The 13536-nt window shown below is 55.9% G+C and overlaps 1 protein-coding gene across 6 annotated transcripts in view; it reads left to right on the forward strand.

Moving 5' to 3' along the window:
• Positions 1 to 13536, forward strand: part of KIAA1614 (KIAA1614 ortholog) — a 48233-nt gene that overhangs the window by 16944 nt on the left and 17753 nt on the right. For all 6 annotated transcript variants that reach the window (XM_059146826.1, XM_059146827.1, XM_059146828.1 and 3 more), the window contains exon 4: positions 8501 to 8644. In XM_059146826.1, coding sequence (XP_059002809.1) covers positions 8501 to 8644 — 144 coding nt within the window. The remainder of the gene's footprint in view (positions 1 to 8500; positions 8645 to 13536) is intronic.

A 13536-nucleotide genomic window follows, 5' to 3' on the forward strand; every position in this document is an offset into this window, starting at 1 on the left:
CCAGGCCACCTGCAGCATTTGAGGGTTCAGGTCGGGTGCAGGTGTGCCGGGGTAAGGTGTGTAGGTGTGTGCAGATGTGTGTGTATGTGTGATGGGCGTGTGTGTGTAGAAAGAAGCTGTCTTAGTGAGCTCTAGGACTGTGCCCAGCGTATATCTGGGCATGGAGTTGGCCTGGGGAAAACTTTGGCCTCTGGGGTGCCTCACCGACCTGCGGTGCACAGTCAGGCCCCTCCTGAGTAGACACCCAGGCCCAAGGGCCAGGGAACATGCCTAGTTCAGGGATGAGAGAAACATCGGTCTTGTCTAGAAGCCCCCTTGGACAGAGCTCCTCATTGGTTCTATTCCTGAGTCTCCTGGGCAGAAATTGAAGTTGTCCCTAAGACGCTGCAGGCTCCCTCTGTTCCCTCAGGGGGATGGATTTATTGGCACCTTTTCCTTATAGCTGAACTTCCCCTGAGATCTTGGAAGTAAGGTCTGCTTCTCTGCACTCTGTAGTCCAGCAGTGCCAATGGGACCAGCATCCTGGGGACTTAGTGTCTGTACGGAGGGGCCTAGGGCTCTGGGCAGGGGTGTGTTCTGCGGCAGTGGCCGTGCTTCTCAGTGGCCATCCTTGAGGGGGTCAGAACAGACTCTGGCAGTGAGTCCTCTGATCTCCTCTGCAGGTGGGACGCAGAGAAGGTCCAGCCTCGCATTCCGGTCCGGCATCAGTGTCTTTGAGAATTGCAATCAAACACCCATTGACCATATTAATCCAACCTTTACTTAATTATAATTGTCTATAGTTGCTATCGCTTCGCAGGGCGATCAGAAACGATGGTCACTGCAGAGCCTGAGACAGTCATCACGGTGTGCACGGGATGCAGGCTGGCCTGTTAGGGGGGCAGTCTCCGAGACAGTTGACCTTGCAGGTGGGTCACCTGAGATGCTGTGGGAACACTAGAAGTGCTCCGGGACCCTGAAGGCTAAGAGCCAAATGCACAGGAGACCTCCATCCCCTGACCCCAGGGCAGCCCCCTCTACTGGGAAGGTTGAATCCTTGAGAGCTGGAATGTGGCGGTGCCTGTCCTTCCCTCTGGAAGACCATGCCAGCCCCGCCCTCTCTCAGCCCCTGTTGTGTGCCGGGCTTGTGCCAACTCTCTGCCCACATCCTCACTTTATCCTAATAACTAACCGTGGCAGTTGTTCCTAGTCCCTGACAAAGAGGCCCCTCTGGGGAGAGGTTAAGTGACTTGCCCAGGGTCATACAGCTAGTAAGTGTGGGAACCAGGGTTTGCTGGCAGAGCTGCCTGGTGCCACAGTCTGGGCCACACTGCACCAGCTGTCCTCTGGGCCCCACAGGCCGCTCCTCGAGTTAGGGATCTGGGGGTCTTCTGCCTCCCCCAGTGCCGGCGAGGTGTTCTGAGGGAAGGGCAAAGAAGGGGAGGTGCCAGGCTCCATGGGTTAATCTTGTTTCTCACCCAAGCACTGTTGAGATGATTTGGGGAGTGGGGTTCATGTTTGGGGAGAGGAGGACGTGGCAGGCAAGCACTTCAGAGAGGGCAGATGGGGGCCAGTGCTGTCGGCCACCTGTTCGCGGGCTGAGGGGGATCTGGTGGGTCCGAGACAGGCGCAGGGAGGAGAGTGAGGTGGGCGCTCTGCTCAGGGCCGGCCCTGCCCTCGTCCATGCTTAGCAGCCCGTGGGCATCCCACCCTCACTGATCAAATGGCCTGGACCAGCTCGGCCTCTTCCCTATCTGGAGGCACTGAGAGAGCAGATCAGGATTACAGATTGCCTTAGGATCCCAAGTTGACCCGGCTCGGGCAAAACATCCGTGAAGCCAGGGGAGCAGTGTAGTCAAGGCAATCCGCATCCCAGGGCTGGTCCCCAAAGGGAGTCTGAGCTGAAAGCAACGGGCCTTGGGCAGCGGCAGGTGCCAGCGCGCCCCCTTGAGGCCGACTCCGGCTCCATTAGGACCTTCCGCAGGGGATCCGTGCCCTGCAGGGCGGTAGTGATTGTTCAGCCTTGGGGAAAATGGAGAGAAGAGGGTCTTTGGGGCTGTGTTTTATTTGTGCTCTAATGATGAAGGAGACTCAGAGGATTCCCAGGTTGTTGACTTCCCCCATCCCTGTGGCAGAATCGTGCCCCCATTTCAGAAGCTGAGGCCCGAGGGAAGCCCAGCCCCCACACACACCTCTTCATGAGAAGAGAAGGCAGAGGGCCAGCCTGCAGCGGCCCATACCCTAGTGGGTTCCAGTTTTCCGGCCCCTGCTGGGTCAAAACTCCCTGCCCCAAAGCAGCTCATAGACCCCAGTGCAAAGGGAGGCAGGCAGGGATCCCCCAAGGATTTCAGAGGCCTGGCCTGTGGCTCAAGGGGTCAGGCCCACAGCTGCTAGTCTCCGGCTTTTTAAAAATTAACATATTAACTAGCATTTTCAGAGAGCATCCTGTGAACCAACCTCTGTGTATGATTTCAGAGGGAACTGCCCATTTTTGTGCTCACTGCTGTCTTCACCTGTATCAGCTTTAGCCATAGATGCTGCTGCTGGGTCTCCTCCTGGAGCTCCTTGGGGGCAAAAACTGTGCCGATCTTATCTCCAGCGCCCTGTGCCTGCCATGTAGCGACACGGAACAGGCCCTCAGAAAATGTATGGCAGAGGCTCAGAGGCAGGAGCGTAGGTGGGCTTGGTAGGAGTGGGATGGACACAGGACAGGACGCCCCGTGTGCGTAGGGCCTGCAGGAAGGCTTTCGAGAAGGCTGAAGCGGGATGCGTGGATACTACAGGATACAAGACGGGAAGGCTGGCTCTCCATTTACGGAGAGGTATGGAACTGAGATTTTAAGTAGGGCAGTGAGAGTGGACTGACATTCTCTGTCTTCCTCCTGCCGCACCCACTGCCATTCGTTGTCCGACAACCGTGTCTTTATTTTTATTTATTTTTTTTAAGATTTTATTTATTTATTTGACAGAGAGAAATCACAAGTAGATGGAGAGGCAGGCAGAGAGAGAGAGAGGGAAGCAGGCTCTCCGCTGAGCAGAGAGCCTGATGCGGGACTCAATCCCAGGACTCTGAGATCATGACCTGAGCCGAAGGCAGCGGCTTAACCCACTGAGCCACCCAGGCGCCCCCGTGTCTTTATTTTCTTTTAAAGGTTTTATTTATTTATTTGACAGACAGCGATCACAAGTAGGCAGAGAGGCAGGCAGAGAGAGAGGGGAAAGCAGGCTCACTGCTGAGCAGAGGCCTGATGCAGGACTTGATCCCAGGACCCCGGGATCTTGACCTCAGCTGAAGGCAGAGGCTTTAACCCACTGAGCCACCCAGGTGCCCCCAGTGACCGTGTCTTTAGACTACAGGGCTGTTGCCGTGGCCTGTGGCCTGGCACCCGTGTTCCACAGCTGGTGAGAGGGTTTGGAGATCATTCTGGCTGACTGGTCAGGTTCTAGATCTTCTGAGCCCCTAGGATTAGGGAGCATGATGAGTCCTGGGGGTGAGCATGGGAGAAGAGGCGTTCTAGCACATTCCCAGCATTCTCCCGGCTGTAGGGGTACCAAGGCAAGGGAGTGGGGAAGGATGGCAGAGCCACAGCCTGTCCTTCGTATCCCCAGCCAACCCCCATCCTGCCCGCAGACTCAGATATACAGACGCAAAGGAAAACTGGAGGACAGCCCCCTTGGCACTCCCAAGCCCACAAGAGCACACCTAAAAAGAAAAGGTAAACCACTCACCAGCGTTCCTATACTGTGCTCTGGATTATGTAGGGTTCTAAGTGCTGGGTGGAGAAGGAGGAACCCTAACGCTTGAAGCCTTGACGCACAGCTCGTGCCTCCTGGAGCACGCATGCCACCGTGTGACCACACTTGCCCACGCGCCACACATGGAAACCTCATGACGGTCCCAGTCTCTGTGAATACAGAGGCTGCAGAAAGCTGCTTTACTCTAGACCACTTGTGGGCTTGGGCTGACATTCAAGAAGAATCCATTCAAACTCCCGTCCTGGCCTCCGGAGTTGAGCTGGCCACTCTCCCTCCTATCGGGGGGGAAGTCTTGGGCACCTGGCTCTGCACAGGGAGGCCAGGTGGTGCTGCCCAGAGGGGCCGCCCCCTAGGGAATTTGTTAGCCTTCCAGATGGCAAGAACAAAGCCAGCGCCCTACTCTCCCCAAGTAAGTTGGCGTCTTAAGGAAGCTCTGTTCGCCTCGCCCCAGATCCTTTCCAAGGTGTTCAGTGAGACAGCAACCATTTGTAAGGGCGCCCGCTCCTCCTTCTCTGGTCAGAAGTTGCCTTTTAATTCTCTAGGAAGCAGCTGCCTTCCGCTACCAGTCTCCTTGGGCTCCCCATTCGACGGGCATCGCCTTCTCGGTAAGCCCTGTCAAGAGTGGTCCAGAGCAAAACCACCAAGCCTTCTTGAGTTTCAGAACAGGTTCCCTTCCAAACATACCTTCCCCTTGCAGACGAGGACAATGTCATCTCTTTGGGATTTCAGTTCACGGTTAGGGGTTCCATCCTTTGTTCCTAAGAAGAGAGTAACTTAAAATAAATAACCCCAATAATATCAGCAGTAGGAGTAGTGAATGCTAACCTGATTGAAACGTACCCAGTAGCCTGCTCCTTTTAAAAGGATCTCAGTCTCTCTTCTCAGCTGAGCCCTTCGTTAGCAGATGAAGAAACTGAGGCTTAACCCCAGAGTAACCTGCCAGGGTGACCCGCTTGTAAGGGGCAGCCCAGAGTTAGGACCGGGTTAGGCTGCTCCAGAGCCACACTTGGAACCCGTGCTCTGCTCCAGCCTGGCGTGTATTGCCGCCCACGAGGGGGAAGGCCCCAGTGATAACACCCCCAGGATAGCATCCCACTCTCAGGCCACACGGGGTCAGGACTCAATTTCAGGCCCGCCTCTCGGGGAAACTGCGCACAGTGGGACAGAAGGAGGGCTTGGCCCTCGGTCATCTAAAAGCTTTATCGAATACAAAGATGGAACAAATGCAAGACAAGAAGGTTTATATATGTCCTGTATGTGATACATTTCCCCTTTGCCCACGGATCCTGGAATCTAGGAAATGTCAGATCTCTTTATAGTCCAAATTATTTCCCTAATTCGAGTTCCTGGAATCAAAGGGTGAGACTGAGACTTGCTGGAGATTATTATTTTAATCCAGGATTATAATGGCTGTAGAAAGAGTCTACTCTGTCCTGTTGACCTCCCTCCTTGGCTAGGAGAGGCGAGGTAGCTGTCCTGGTGATCTCCACCTGTCTGGCCATTAGGGGAGCTGAGGTCAAAGCTAAGTATGTCTCTCCACCAGGAAACTGGCTTAGAGGGAGAGACCAGACGGGGGGCCCAGGCCACCCTTGTCCTTGCAATCAGCTTGGGACACTGGTGGTTGGAGGGACAGAGGGAACGGCCAGAGTACTCCTGTGGTACTCTAGCTGTCCCCAACAATTAGTTCCTTTAAAAGAAAAAAAGAAAGAAAGAAAGAAAGATGATTTTATTTATTTATTTGAGAGAGAGAGAGAACATGGGCAGAGTGGGGGATGGTCATGCAGAGGGAGAGGGGGAAGCAGGCTCCTCACTGAGCAGGGAACCTGTCACAGGGCTCAACCCCATCATGATCTGAGCCAAAGGCAAATGCTTCACTGACTGAGCCACGCAGGCACCCCCAAAATTAGTTCCTTGTAGGTGTTGTTGCTCCTTGGTAACTAAAGCTCTGTGATGTGAACCCCCCAGGGAGAGGACCTTAAAATCCCCCACTCCAGCCCGTGGGGTCCACCAGACCACCTGGCCAAGACCTGGGCTCCCAGGGTAGCAGCGCGAGTCTCTGCAGCTGTCCAGCTCGCACTGTCTGCAGACGGCGGGGACTAAGGCCCAGGGAGGAACAGCGCTCAGCCTTGTTATCCCTGTGCCCTACCCGCTGAGCTGATGAGTCCCAGACGGCCAAAGCTTTCGGGAAAGGAGCAACATGGTCTGTTCTGAGATGGAATTGCCTAAGCGTAGCCATGCACGGACCGCCCCAGCCCTTCCAGGAAATTTCCACAAATGTGGGAGCTGAGATGGCGGGGTATAGGCCGTGACGGGAAGGGGTTGGCTCTAGGGCCGCATGCCCTGGGCAGAGGCCAGGGCCAGACTAGACAGGAAAGCCTCACTCAGATGGAAGAGTCTGGACCTGTCAGGCTGGCAGGGCCGGCACCCCTGGGGCAGACGGGCAAGAGGCAGCAATGATTGGGGGGGGGGGGCAGTTGGGCTGGGAGAGGCTCAACGTCCCCAGGCACTGCAGCCGTTGCCCCCCCCCCCCCGTGACAAGGAGCCCTTTCCCCCTCCGTGGGGCTGGCCAGGGCCAGGAGTGCCTGCCCTGCTGACCTTGACTGCCATCTGTGAAGGGGGCTGCCACTCCCCACTCTGCTCAGCTTGTCACTGCACGGATGCCTTCAGGAGCCTAAAAAGCTTTACTTTTCCAATCAGTGGAGAAAGCAGCTTTGTTTGCCAGGAACCAAAGCAGGGCAGCTGATTGGAAAAAGAAAAAAAAAAAAAGAATTAACAGCTCCAAGTAGAGGGAGCAGAAAGGAAGCAACAAAGCTGGAAAATGGCTTAAAAACCTGGGGGCAAGGCCGGTCCTGGCAGCATCTGGCCAGCTGCCTGGGGGCCCTCCTGCCTGCCCACCAGGTCTTGTGACAAATGCCCTGCGACAGCCGGGGAAGCACAGCTGTCACCGGAAGGCTCGGGGCGTGTGGGCGGGCAGCCAGCGGCCCGCGGCTGCAGGGGCGTCTCTCGGGCTGGTAACCTCATTATCTCTGCTGTTGGAGCAGGAGCCCCAGGGAGCACAGCTGCTCTCAGCAGCACATCGGAGGGGCAGCCTGCCTGGGAAGCCATGCAGAGCAAGGTCTCCCCTGCCAAAGGAGGCTTCACGGGGCCCCAGGCCTGGAGATGCACTTTCACGTCCCTCCAGTAAACCCACCTCGTTCCAAAACTGTGCCTGGGCCTTGCCAGGGTTCGTATGCACAGATGGTGCCTTTATTCTAGCAGTTCTTTTTTTTTTTTTTTTTTTTCCCTTGGGCCCCAAAGCAAGGTTAGGTGCAAAGCATGAGCAACAAAGAAAGAGACAAAAGCAAGCAAGAAGAGAAAAGAATAGGCAAGAAAAGAGAAAAAGAAAGAACCACAGACTGCCCGAGCTTGTCCAAGGATGTCCCAGGGAGGCCCCAGAGTTATGCCATTTCCCACTCACATCTGTCATCTGTCATCCAGGAAACTGCTTGCTGCCTTCCCCCGGTCAGGCCCCTTTCTTGGGGTCACCCATGCGGTGGGCGAGACACAGGATTTGGGGGGCTTTCATCTGAGATCTAAGCCTGGCTGAGCCTCTACCTGCTTGGGCTCTCTTTTAGTGGACCCTCCCCGGTGAAGACAGCCCAGCAGCTGTGACAGTGCGGACAGGGGCAGCCGCGGGGGATGCTGAAGTCACATCAAAGAGTGTGACTCCAGCCACAAGGCCTCTCAGGCTGCCCTGGGGACCCAGGGACGGGAGGAAGGAGACGACAGAGGGTGTGGGAAGGAGACTGGAGGCAGGGGGGCTGGCGATCGTCTGCTTTGCTCTCCACTGATGTTCGACCTTGAGCTGTGTGCCAAATGTTCGTGTCTGCTGCAGAACGTCCTCATCTGTCAAGCAGCGAGCACACCTGCCCTGGGCCAGCCTGGCTGGGGAGAGGGAGCTCGGCGGAGAAAAATGGCTTGTCAGTGGGAGGTTGTGGGGCTGCCTTATTCTGTACCCTGGTGTGGGCTGTAAGTCACTGTTGGCCAGACAGCTTTGAAAGAGGGCCACCGCTCTGGACTGTGGCTCTGGACCGGCCCGGGAGGCCACACATCTGGCAGGTGGGGAGGGCTGGCAGAGGACCTTTATTACGAAATTCGAGCCATTGGCTGACTTGGTGTGGGTCTAGCTTAACTTCTCTCAGCCCTGAGCTGATGCCTGATGGGTTTGGATGGGGACTGAGGCAAGCAAGCACCAAGATTTACAGAAATGTCATTCTCCGCAAGGAGCAGAATGCGACGGGCTGAGGCCTGACTCCTCGTGTCTGCGGTGGGGGCTTGCATGGGTACGTGTGGGTGCAAAGAGAGGCAGAAGGAGAGAGGGAGGTGATGTGTGTAAAGACCATCTGGCTGGGCACGGGCCCAGTCCGACAATGCCAGGCCCTTCCCCCGCCCTCCCGGATAACTCCCATTGCCTGCCCAGGGAAGGAACAATAGAATAATCTGGAGATTTCCCTGCCCTTCTTAGATCCTCCTGGGATCTCTGCATCCGGTCACTGAGCAGATGTCCAAGGCGGGCCAGCTCCCCGGCCATGTCCAGAGCCATCGCCCAGACCCTAGGCCCAGGACCCCAGGCCCCGGGCCGGCACCCTTTGTGCAGGAGCTGGACAAGGAAGGCTGCACATGCAGGGCATTTTCTGGCACAGCCAAGCTGTGAAAGCCCTTCTAATCCGTGTTATTTTCTTCTAATCCCTCCCCCACCTGCTCTGGCCCGTGTGTCACCCTGCAGGACCTTTGGTCCCAAGCCGGAGTCTGTGCTGAGCCCCAGGCATGAGGAAGCCAAGCATCTGCTGCAGCGAGCCCGCATGAAGGCCCGGACGCGGCCCCTCCGTGCCAGCCATGAGATCGTGCCCGCCGTTGCCCAGGGTGGCCGGTGAGTGGGGCCCCGGCCAGGCTGGCCGAGGAGGGCTGTGGCAGGGAGGAGAGGTAGGATCTGGCCGAAAGGCCGCCGCTCACTCCTCCCTCTGTCTGCGTGCGTGGTTCCCATGTCAGGGCCTTGATCTGAATCATTTAGTCTCTCAACGCACCTTGACTTGGTGTCGAGGGAGGTGGAGGGAGTGGCTTGAAGGCCAGAGAGCTCAGTGGAAGCGCGTCGTGGAAGTCAAGTTGAACAGTGTGGAGGAAATCTCCAGGATCTGACGTAGGTAGAGAGCATGACCACACGTGCATCTTGGTAAAGCTATTCTGGATCCGATCCAGGGGCCCCGGGGCAGTGAGCGCGCTGTGCTGTGGTCCTGGTGAGATGGGACCGGGAGGAGGCTGCAGAGACAAGGCATTGCCAAGAGCCAGAAGCAGGCAGGTTTACTGAGGCAGCAGAGAAGGGAGACATGTTGAGACTCTGGAACCAGACCAGTGGGTTCATACCGGCTGTATGCCATTAGGGAAGCCTCCGTGCCTCAGTTTTGTCATCTGCACAGTGGGAATTGTTACAACGCCCATCCTACGGGGTTGTTGTGAGGATTACATGAAGTCCCACGTGTCAGGTGTTTAGAACTGAGCCCCGTGCAGAGTGGGGACTGTGTGGGTTAGTGACCCGTAGCCTGTGAGTTAACTGGACATGGGAAGTGTGAGGCAGGGAAGCATCCCGGGTGAAGCCCAGGGTCTGACTGGGTATCTGGAGGTTTGGTGGTGCCTCAGCCTGGGGGTGAAGTCTAGGTGCAGGGTCAGGCTTTGGAGGGGGCTGCCCGTGAACCTCGCCCTGGACTTGCCTATCGGGCAGTTGGATACGAGATCCGTAGAGGAGGAGAGAGGTCAGAATGGCCTAATTGGACATTACCCTGCTTTCACGATGTTAGGGTCATGGGTGGGGGTGAGCCGACTGGATATGAACAAGTTCAAGGACATTCAGACCAGCACTTCACCTAGGTGACCACTCCTTGGGTGACCTTGATCCTGTCATCGCGCCGTTCCGTGTGCTGTGCCCCTCCAGGAACCGTTGACACCTGGAGTTCACACACCCGAGCCGGTGCATCTGGGTGGGCCTGACCCGGAGCTGCCAGCCCGTGCCACACCGGGCCAGCCCCAAAGCAGGACGTCTGCGCTGTTGACAAAGCCTGTGATGGGCACGCTGGCTGTGCTGGTTTCCATCACGTGGTACTAGCGGGAGCGGGGATTCTCAGTGGAACTGGACCTCTTATGGGGAGCGCTGAGCCCGCTCATGGAAGGTCATGGCTCCGCTGAGGTGACTCCAGCATGTGCAGAGGGCTGAGGCCTGCCTCTGGGTTCAGTGTCACGGTGACACCTAGGAGGGGCTCCAGAGATCCTAACCCGGCAAGCAAGCTCCCCTTTTATTTCTGCATCTGTGCCTTGTCTCAGTGTGCTTGGAGGACACTAGCTGGGAATGGGCATGGCTTCTTGGGAGCATCCAAACTCTTCTCCTCTGCATGTATGTGGCACCCAGAGCCCTCCGTTCCACTTTCTATAGATCCTTGGGCTGGGTTTTGTAGCCACAAAACAGTCAAGAGGATGATTTGCAAAGCAGACGTGACTGTATGGCGGTCCTGTTGGACACCTTCTGTTCCCCAGATCCCCCAAGCAGCTCATAACAATCCCAGTCACTGACCTTAAAGTACGTTCCCTTTCGTCAGGCTGTCCCCTGGCTATCGAAATGCTATGGAAATGCAAGGTGACCCACTTTAACAGCTGCCGTGTCCAGAAAAGAATTACTTCGACTTGGCAGCACTGGTGAATCCTCAGAGGGGGTAGCTGAAAAATCAACGCCAGATGGCTCGCTGCAGATGCTTCTAAAGGTTATGCTTGTCAGATCACCCTGGAGAGCCATCCTGAGTTCACATGGAGATGCCACACAGGCCCCAGGCCTGAGTCAGACGCACCAGCACCCCCGTACCCTCCCCCGCCCTCGGCCCAGAGGCATCCCTCCTTCCAAAGAGCAGTTCAGTGAAAGATGGATGGGAGAGAGGGGGCAGCCTCCAGAAAGCCTTCTCTGTCCTAGGTCTGGCTGGAGGTGGCTGGGGTAGGCCCGAAGAGACAGGCTTTTCCCGCAGGTGAAGAGGTGGCAGTAGCTGCCTTTTCTGGAAGCAAATCAGTGTAGAAACCCCGTAGCTCCTGGAAACACAGACTTTTGCCATTTGGGGCACAGGCACACTGAGGTTGCTATTCCTAATACCAGGAGGGCAGAACATGCCAGAAAGATGCAGGGTCCGGGAGGGGGGTGCACCACAAGAGCTCTTGTCCTGTGTCAGGTCGTGGCTCCATTAAGACTCTAGAGCATGTGTGGGTTGCATGGATCGTGTGGTTGGAAACGCACTGTTATAGGAAGTGAGCCTCCAGAAAGGGCTTCCGCTCGCCTCTTGTTCCAGGGAGATGGGGATGGGATGTGGATTCTCTGGCTAGAGCCTTCCCTTCCCGGCAAGAGGGCTCTGGAGAGCTGACCCAGAAACCCCCACATGGACAGCGACCCCTCAGATCCTGAGCAGAGGAAGAGACACAGGTGCAAGGTGGGGTCTTCAAGGGCCAGCGCTCGGGGCTCCAGGGGATTCACAGGCACCAACAGAGAACGGTCCCCAGCTCAGGGATCCCAGGAACCTCCCTGGCCATGCGGAGACAGGCAGGGAGACCCTGAACCACCCAGGGGGCGATCCTAGCGAAGAACTTCACATCTCAGCTGCAAACCCCTCTCTGAAAGCAGACCCACATTATGACTTTTGGGGGTCCCAAGGCATTCTGGCCTTGTCTGCCTTCCTCCATAATAAAAGTTAAAAGTTACAGTTTACGACCATGCTGATTTAAAGGTATCCCATATTAAAATGTTTTCTTAGACTTTAAAGACTGTTTTCTTCTGATTTGAAAAGAAATTGAAACATTTTCATGGGTCCCTGGAAGTATCGTGGCCCGTAGGCGTTGCGACTGCTGTGCGCAGTGGGTAGATAGGGCCCGGCTGAGTGTGAGCTCCAGACAACAGGAGGACTGATAGCTCTGCAGAATTCCTCCAAGCAGAGCTTTTAAGCACAGGTTCCACTCAGGCCTCAAAGCAGGCAGACCCACGTGCTTGACAGTAGTTTAAAAAAAAAAAAAAAAATTTCCTCCGGGGGAGCAGTGCTCATTGAAAGATACTGGAGTCAGGATTAGCAGCCGCTGTGCAGGCCCCCAGGACCCAGTGCATCCCCAGGCAGGGAAATATTTAGCCAACACCTAGTCGCCGCCTCCAGGGAGGCCCCTGTGCTTGCCCTGTGGCACTTGAAGCTGCATGATTTAGGAAGTGTTCGCCCCCCACCCCCCTTAGTGTGGCAGGCAGGACCCTGGCTGTCACTTTCCTCTGCCCGCTCAGCATTCCCAGTTAGGTGACCAGCAGGCCTGAGGGATCGGAGGCCTAGGCTCCAAGGTTTGAGCCTGTACTCTGCCTGACGAGGCCCGGGTGAGGGAGGGCCCTAAGCTCTCAGCCGTAGCTGGCTCCCGTGGAGCTTTGCAGAGACTCAGTCTTGAGCAATGTCTCTCTGACCTCACAGCCCACCCCCGATTCCCAATGATGGTAGCCTTTATACACCGTATTGGACCCCCTCAGCCATCCAGACCATTCCAACCCATCAGGACTGGGAGGTCAGCCAGTGGCTTTGCTGTCAAGACACAGAGGCAGGGGTAGATAGGGCTGGCCAGTGATACCCCCAGGGCACCAGTCACGTGCACGTGAGCCACAGAGGCAATGCCATTTATTCAGACAGAAAGGACAGCCGGGACGGACAGCCCGCCCAGTCCAGTGGATGCTGTGTCTGTGTCCGGGCCGCTGTCCCCACTGGCTGGCATGTTTTAACAGTAACCATTAAGCATGTATGGTTTCTTCCTGCTGCTGTCTGAACTCCTTTCCTTTTAATTGTGTATCGGAGTTGTCCTTCTGTTGGGTAGCCGTAAGCTTGGTGAAGGAGAAACTCATGTTAAGGCAGCCTTTTGGAAAGCATTGGCATCCTTCTTCCAGAGTCACTGGAGCATCGAGTTCGGGGAAGGATTAGTAAATCCACTAATCGCCCACAGACATTTCATTATAATAAGTTGCTGGCGTCTCCAGGCAGCTTGAGCCAGTTGTGCTCTGTACACAATGCTACTAGAGAAGAGTCTACTTCTCTGTTGGGGGAGGTGGGGGAAGGGGGGGCCAGAGGAAGGTAACATTAGGGAAGGCTTCGGAGACACTTTGAGGACTAAAAACAGTAACATAACACATGGACTACACCAGTATAGATGATTGCATATGTGGGCACATTTCTAAGCAATTGGAAAGAGGTAGCAGGTCTCCAAAATGCAGGCTCCTGTCTCCAGGCAGGACTAGACCACCAGCTCAGTCAGGGTCTAGTTCTATTTTTGTGGCCCTGTCTGAGGGCGAAAACATACCCACGGCTTGCCTTTGCAGCCGCTCAGGTGCCCGTCAGCCTGGGAGCTGGTCCTGTGTGGCCTCTCCTTTCTAGGAATGAGGTCAGACCATGTGGCCACAGAAGAGCCTTCCAGCACTAACATCCTGGGAGTCTGTGATGACACATGAGTGGGGCCGGTGGTGCAGGTGTTCAGAGGAGGAGATACGATCACCGTGCATTAGGTTTCTTCAGAGGAAAAACCAACAGGGGTGTGTGTGTGTGTGTGTGTGTGTGTGCACACATGTATGTGATTGTGAGAGAGAGACAGAGTGTGTGTGTGTGTGTGTATAGAGAGAGAGGGACTGAGATTTATTTTAAGAAATTGACTTATGTGATCATAGAGGCATGATAAGTCCAAAATCTGCAGGGTAGGCTGGCAGGCTTCAGACTCAGGGCAGAGTAGCAA

The sequence above is a fragment of the Mustela lutreola genome, chromosome 14 (genome assembly GCF_030435805.1).
Source record: "Mustela lutreola isolate mMusLut2 chromosome 14, mMusLut2.pri, whole genome shotgun sequence".
In the NCBI taxonomy this organism is placed as follows: Eukaryota; Metazoa; Chordata; class Mammalia; order Carnivora; family Mustelidae; genus Mustela; species Mustela lutreola.